General features: G+C 50.4%; 2 protein-coding genes across 2 annotated transcripts; both read right to left on the bottom strand.

Annotated features, from left to right (window-relative positions):
• Nucleotides 1–6: 6 nt before the first annotated feature.
• LOC114036522 (uncharacterized protein C6orf15 homolog) lies at nt 7–1,825 on the bottom strand. The gene is given in 3 exon segments (XM_027853016.1): nt 7–442; nt 444–1,176; nt 1,520–1,825. Coding segments are annotated over 3 exon segments (1,050 nt in total). The 5' UTR covers nt 1,587–1,825; the 3' UTR covers nt 7–192.
• Nucleotides 1,826–2,968: 1,143 nt separating this feature from the next.
• LOC114036523 (corneodesmosin-like) lies at nt 2,969–7,245 on the bottom strand. The gene is made up of 2 exons (XM_027853017.1): nt 7,133–7,245; nt 2,969–5,248 (listed from the first exon to the last, which is right to left on the bottom strand). The coding sequence occupies exons 1-2, from the start codon at nt 7,221–7,223 to the stop codon at nt 3,747–3,749; spliced, it is 1,593 nt and encodes a 530-aa protein (XP_027708818.1). The 5' UTR covers nt 7,224–7,245; the 3' UTR covers nt 2,969–3,746.
• Between the last annotated feature and the right edge of the window lie 450 nt (nt 7,246–7,695).

Raw genomic sequence — 7,695 nt, 5'->3', positions numbered from 1 at the left:
AGGAGGGTGGTTGCCAGCTAGAACTGAGGAGTTAGGGAAAAATTTGAAATTCAGGTGCTTAAATTTGGGTCAATATCTAAGTGCATGAGAACAGAGTAAATCCACCTATCTTACACCTGACCCTGGGACACATTTCTCCTTTTCTCTCCAGGGCCATGTATACACTCCCAGACCCCACTGGAATCCAGGTTCTCAGGGATGATTTTGGTATCTGGGAGGGACATTCCAGGAAGGTTTGGGAAGGCGGAGGGCTCCAGGGTATCGATTATTAATTCCCCACATGTTCCCTGGAAATTGATTATACTTCCACCACCTGTTACCTGGATATCCATTGTTACCTCCCCAGCTGATACTTGGATACCAATTATTAACTTCCCAAGTAGTACCTGGGTATCTAGTGTTAATCCCCCAGTTGGTACCTGGATATTTATTATTACCCCCCCCAGCTAGTACCTGGATACTGATTTGGGTTCCCCCAGCTGGTACCTGGGTATTGATTGCTAATTCCCCAGCTTCCCATAGGAAACCTAATGGGCCTTCCTCCCCAACCAGTCCCAAGACCCTGACTCCCCCAAGACACCTCAGGATTGATGTCCTGAGTACCCCACGGGTGACCAGGCAAAGGCTTCTGACTAATTCGGTTGCTGAGGGACCAGCGAGAGCGCCGGGTAGGGATTTCTGCCCGTGGCCCTAGAGGATCAGAACGGGGAGGCCGCTTAGGCTCAGTGTCCTTGAGGAGGGATGGGGTATCAGGGGAAGCGCTGACTGAGCCTGGAGGGGTAACTACTGTCTGGGACCCACTAGCCACAGAGGGCAAAGCATCAATAGGATGGGAAGGACTGTCAGGCGGAGAATCGTCATATGAGTGAGCCATCACTTGCCAAGTATCATCAGACGGCAGCGGGCCCTGGGCTGATGCACCCTTATCCAGGAGAGATCCTTGGAGCCCAGAATTCCCAGGCTGCCAAGAATAGTCAAATGGAGAATCATTGGGCCCCAAAGGAACAATAGTCTCTGAGCTATCAGATAGAAGATCTGGTTTGAGCCAAGGATGGTCAGGAATTGAGGGTCCCAAGGGTTCTTCTGCCAAGGAGGGGTATCCAGAAAGCAGGGGGTCAAATCCCAAGTCCTGCAGGGTTGTTTCCTCTGTCCAGCTGATGCTCCTGGCAGAGAAAGCTGGGGACCCCAGTGGGGTGAAGTAGGAAAGAAGAGGGAAATAGGGTAGGTTAAAAAAAAAACAGCAAAGGTTTCTGGCCTCAGAGCTTTCCCCTTAATTCCTGCTCCTTACAGGGACCATCTAGCCTCCTAGTTCAGATCTTCACCCTCACTTCCCTCAGGCACTCAGATGTTTTGTAACTCCTTCCCACATTCCACCCTCCCTTCCAACTCCTACTTGCCCCCAGAGACCCAGAAATAAAACACTCCCCTCTTCATTCCCCTATCCCACAGACCTGGATTCTCTCACTATAACCCATGCTCCCTCCAAGGACCCAGGTGTTCAGTCCAATAACCTCCATACCTGGGAGATGAAGACTGATCATAAACAGACCCAGGAAAGCCCAGCTCCAAGTCCTACGATCCTGCATCTCTTCTGCGCCTTGTATCTGTCTCCTGTAACCCCAAGAACTGCCAGCACTTTATCCTCTTTTTAGAAAGGGAGGTGGCATGGTGTAGGAACAGGCCAAGCCAGTGATTTAGGAAGCTATAAATCATACATTCCTCTCAGATCCCTAATCCAAGTCATGGTAAGTACTTAAGTGTCACTTGGATGCCCCAGGGAGAATAAGGTGTTTCCCACATCCTGGCCCATCCCAAGCCCTGAGCCTTTGAGAAGGTATCCCAGCTCTCAATGTGGCACAGGGATACTCCAGTGCTAGGAGAACCTTTCCCCAATCCACCCCCAGACTCACCCACTCCTTCTCCTGTCCCCACCTCCCTGGATATGAAGACACTCCAATTCTCCTTAACCCTTCCCTCTTTTCTATTGTGCACAAGAAAGCTCTCTTTCTCTCTCTCCTTCAGACACACACACACACACACACACACACACTCTTCTTCCTGCTGTCCCTCCCTTACCTTCCTTAGGTCAACTAGCCTCTCCCACATACCCCCTACTCTCCACCCTCAGTCCCTTCTCCCCAGAATATGACAGTCTTAATCACTTAATAACTAATAATTCCTCCTCCTCCCTCCATCCTTCTTTCTTCCCAAGAGCCTTCTTTTCCTGCAAAGTGATCACTCCTTTCCCATCCCTTTCCCAGGGAAGCAATTATCTTTCCTTCTCTTGAGACATGAGAACATGTCTCCCTCTGAGGGGGAGAAGATTACTCTAAAACTCAGAAGGTGAGGAGAATGGGCCAAACCAGGCCAGGTGAAGACAGGACAAGATACAATCTGCTTCAGTTCTCCTCTAGCTGTCACCTGGCTGGAACCTTTCTTATCTAGGCCTGGGATCTAGCCTTCCTATTCAACTACCCTCACCCTAAAGTGTTTCCTCCTTTCTTGTCTTCCTCTCCTAACTTTTGGGATACATCAGCACTATGGGCTTCTTGTTCATTGGCCAGGAATGTGGTCCTGTGATTGTTTTTATCCCCATATGGATTGGTATTCAGATCTTTCCCATGGGCTCAGCTGTCCCTGGAATTCAAGTAATCTCATCCTTGGCCTCAGGTGAGGATGAAGTCTATTGAGGCAAGGTGACCAAGTGGGAAGTAGAAACAACCTCCAGAAAGTCTTTGTAGGGAGACAGGAGACACTCTCAGGAAAACAAACAGGACATGTTTTACCTCATTTGGGAAATGAGGGACAAAAGTCTCTACAGGGGCTAACAAACCTTTGGGGAAATGAGAAGAATTTGGGGTTCTTTGGAGAGGTGTGGAGGACAGGTAACCTCAGCAGGCATGGGGCAGGGAACCCAAAGGAGGACCATAGCAACATTAAGAGGACCACAAAAATCACAAAGCCGAAATTCGGTATATGTTTTATTGATCTACCATCAGCTTTAGGCTCCAGAGAGAGTGGGGAACCGGCTCCATTCTCTAAGGATACCCCATCTCCCCTCCAGAACAGTTCTGAAGTCTGAGGAAAGGGTAGTTAGGTAGGGAGTTGACTGGGGGACCAGGGACAGGAATGGATGTGGTTGGAGGCATTTGGGCTCCAGCAGCTACGCCAGGTGCCTGAAGTACTATTTAGTTCATTGTTAAGGGGATAAAATAATTCCACCACTTGAAAATCCAAAGCAGTAGGATGAGACATACGAGTAACAGATTGGGCTTGACCCAATTGGGTTTGACGAAAAGAGGTTGGGAAGTGGGGGTTGTAAGAGAGGTGTTGACAGAAGGGATGCTTGGCTGATAGCCAAGATGATAGATGCCACAACTTTGGAGAGAATATATTGTGTGTTGGGGTGGGCTGGACAATGATTAATTGTCTAAGCAGAAGCTTAATTAATTGTCCAACAGAACTTTTTTGGTTGGAAGAGTATTAGAGGATGAAATTCATTGTCTACAGCAAATGAAGGGGTAGGGTTGTGGGAGCAATGGGCATCACCAAGGTGATGCAGAGATTTGTCCATATTGGGATGAGGAGCTCTCTTGAATTATAGATAGGAAGTGGAGCCAGCCTCATGCTGGGATCTTTATATTCCTGGAGCTTTCTCCATCATCCCAAGGTGATGGAAGAAGAGAATTGGTGTGTGTGTGTGTGTGTGTGTGTGTGTGTGTGTGTGTGTGTGTGTGCGCATACACTCAAGGACTCTCAAGGGGCCCTCCTTGGGGCAAGAAAACCTCAGGATCAGCCAACTGTGGCCCCAGTGGCTTCACTTGGGCCAGAAGGTCACGAATGGAACGGCAGGGGATGCTGCCAGAGCTAGAACCACAGGGCTTAGCCCCTGCTGAAGGATCTAGTTGAGGGGAGCCCTCAAGACTCCCACTCACTTTGGATCCAAAGGAAGAAGAGGACAAGGACCCACAGGGTTTGCCAGAAGAGGTAGAGCCACTCACACAAGGCTGGAGAATCACATTTTTGCTACTGAGGGAGCTGGAGCCCACAGAGGAACAGGGCCCTTTGGAGCCCTGGGAACCACTCCCGCAAGGGTGGGAGGAAATGGAACTGCTGGACACACTGGAGCTACCGTGAACCACAGAGCTGGAGGAGGAGGAGGAGGAAGAGGAGGAGCAGGGCCCCACTGAGATTTGGGAACCAGACCCACAAGGCTGAAGCACAGAGCTCCCAGTCTGGACACCGCCCGTGCCCACAGGCTGGTAAATAACAAGTGGGGAAGAGCCTCCTGAATGGTAAGAGATACTGGAACCACGGCTGGAGATGAAGGGGTTATTGGAGAAGTACTTCCCCTCAGAGATAGGGGGTCCAGCAGCAAAGTTGGGGACACTTGGAGAACCCTTGGGGGGGTTCTCCTTAGAGAAGTAGCCAACAGGATAGATTTTACCCTTACTATAGGTCATACCTGGGATCAAGTAACTGTTAGAGGACCCACCTACCACTTCATAGCTACCATAGGAGTTAGAGGAGGTGATAGGGGGACAAGGCTTGCCAGGAGCCCCACCGTTGCTGCATGGAGGCCCCGCTATTACCCGGTTGCCACCAGAACCATGCTGCTCTACCACCACCACCACAGGCTTATGGCCCCCAGATATGGAGTGGGAGCTGGAGCTGGAGCTGGAGGATGGGAGAGGGCCCCCACTGCAGTGTGAATAAGGATTGTCTGGACCACAGGGTGCTAGACCAGAGACAGACACAGCAGGGCTGCCACCACCGCTATTAGAGGACATCCAAGAGGACTGAGAGATGACAGATCCAGGTTTGGAGGAGCCAGATCCAGATTGGGATGACCAGCTAGATGATAGAACAGGGACAGAGTCAGACTGAGAGGAAATAAAGTAGGAGGACTCCTGGGAACTGCTGGAGCCACTGGAACCACTGCTGGCGCTGTTAGAACCACTACTGGAGCTGTGGAAAGTACTAACGCCACTGGAACTGCCACCGGAACCACTGGAGCCACTGGAGCCGCTGGAACCACTGGAGCTGCTGGAGCCACTAGAACCGCTGGAGCCACCAACACCGCTGGAACCACTGGAGCTGCTGGAGCCACTGGAGCCACCAAAGCCGCTGGAGCCACTGGAGCCACTGGAACCACTACTCCCTGTGATACAGGGATCATTGGGAAAGGTGATTCTGGTGGGGTCCTTACAGGGATCAGAGAAGGCCCGGATGCTTTTAGCCAGGGTTCCTGGGGGAGGAGAGGAAAGCTCAGTAGAATCATAAAAGTGTCTTCCTTCATCCCTGTTACAATCAATTACTCAGCTCTCTGAATCTTCTCTTTTCTCCCCAACCACCCCCCCCCCCCCCCCCCCCCACACACTCCAAAAGTCTAACATTACTAGGAGACCTTGATCTCCTGCTTGCTGAGAAGTGACAGGGCTTATGAAGCTCTGAAATAGGTAGAATAAGAGAAAGGTGGATAAAACCACAGAAGGACTCAACTTTGATATTATGGAACAGAAAGACAGAGACAGAGAAGGGGAGGGGGAGGCAACAGGAGTGGAGGGGAGACTAAGGTGCGAGAGAAGACTGACAGAAAGATAGGGGCAGTGGGGCAAAGAGAGATGGGGAAGTAGACCCAGGGAGAAATGAGAGAGAACGGATGCTAATGTGTGAGGAAGGACTAAGACAGAGAAGAGCCGGCACCACGGGGAGAGGGAGGAATAATGATAGAGAAAACAAGAAAACTGAGGGACTGATGAAAAAACTTGGCTCAAGTGAGTCAGCATTTGGGTTAGGAATGGATCCCGGACATCCTCCATCCTGCCTCTGGTGATGTTCGGAAAGTTAAGGTGGGGGCCTGGACCCAGGAGCATCCAGGCCTGTTGCCTCAGAACCTGTTGATACCAGCCGGACAAGACACCACACCCAAAGACACCCCCATTCAGGGACGCCCTGAAACTTCTCCCTCCACTGAGACTAAGGCCCTGAAAGGCACCACTCCTCCATCATTTGCATCCCCTACTCTCCACCCAGGAAATAAACATTCTGAAGCTTCCATGTCCCTTGGGGAATCAGAATCTGACTTCACTCAGGTCATACATTCCCTTAAGGGCCCAGCACCTCTGATTTCCTTAACCTCTATTTTGCCCCCAGTTCCCTAAAAGCTCTCCTTGCTCCATCTCCATCTTACAAGCTCAGTTTGCCCTCATTAGTCCCTTCTCTTTCTCCCTGAACCACTGGGATTTTTCCCCTCTCCAACCTCCAAGTCCCACTTATGATGTACCAGAAAGCACACGACCAGGAGAGGACTAGGTTCTAATCACAGCTCTCATTTACTAGCCCTGTGACCTTAAACAAGTCACCTCTTAGTATCTATTTCTTCATCTCATAAGTCATGCCTGCTTAGTAACCCAGAGTCATTAAGAACAAATTAAAATAATGCTAACAACAATGCATAGGAAAATGCTTTATAGAATCTAAAGTAGATTATTATAGGGAACAGTAACAACATTTCCATTCACTGCTTTCCTCCCTCCCTCCAGATCTCCACCACCCCTTGACGTCCCAGGATTTTTGTTTTTGTTTCTCTCACACTTTGCAAGGACCCTTCGACTTCTCCTCCAAGTTCTCAATCTCATATAAGTTTCTGATAGTCCTGTTTGGTAATATATCCATCCTCCTTTCTTTCATTGATATCTACCCCCGTTCTACAGAACCACTTAACCCTCCCCTAGGAAACCCACTCCCTTCCTCACCTCCTAAGGCCCATCCTGCCCACTCCCAAACTCTTAAACCTGCAAGGGCGGACAATTCCCCCCAAGGTAGTATCTCCTGAAATTGAATGCCCCTAATTTCTCCCCACACACAATGCCTCCAGACAATATAATCCTAATTCTCATTTTCCTATCTCTTCACCTCCTTTCTATCACTAGTTACCTTCTCTTCCCATGCTACATCCCACACCCTCCCAAGGACTCAGCCTCTCTCCCCAAAGACCCAGGAGTTCTTAATCTCAGTCTCTTTCTGATTCTCAAACTTGAAGTACCCAAGGGTACTCTCTTCATTCCCGTTCAGCAATACTTCCTGCTCCCAGAGAGGACCCAAACATTCAGGCTCCCTTGTCTCCTACCTGGCAGGAGGAGGGCAACCACCAGCAGCACCATCAGGGTGAGTGGGCGACCCTTCCCTTGGCCCATCTGGGCTGCCCTAGTCATGCCCATCTTGCTTTCTGACTGATGGCAGCTCTGGGCACTGGGTCCTTTATGGTAGGGCTGTACATTCCCCAGGCAGGAGTCACCCAGCAGAGAGGGGAGGGGAAGAGAGGAAGGGCAGGGGGCGGGAAGTTGCCCTGGGGTGGGTTGGTGTGGCCAAGAGTTGTGGACTAATCGGCTGCCGCATCTGCTAGTTCAGCAGAGGTGTAAGGGAATCAGGTAACACAGGGTATGGACACTGGGGCCCAAACAAATTCCCTCACCTGACTTGGCTGCTCCTGGTACCTTAATTGCCTAACCTGGAACTGAACACCCTGACCTGATTGGTGACATTGTGAGCACACTCCTGGACCTCCACTCTCACCATGTGATTGAGGTATCTTAACTCCAAGCTTTCACTCATGCTCATCAGCTTTCCACCCCAAACCCCTAACTCTCCCTCCAGAACCCAGGTATTTGACTTCTTCACCCCTTAACACAC

Source organism: Vombatus ursinus, unplaced genomic scaffold (assembly GCF_900497805.2).
Source record: "Vombatus ursinus unplaced genomic scaffold, bare-nosed wombat genome assembly UNPS02009864.1, whole genome shotgun sequence".
NCBI lineage: Eukaryota > Metazoa > Chordata > Mammalia > Diprotodontia > Vombatidae > Vombatus > Vombatus ursinus.
The sequence above is the reverse complement of the archived record's forward strand: the minus strand, read 5'-3'. Positions and strand labels throughout refer to the sequence as shown.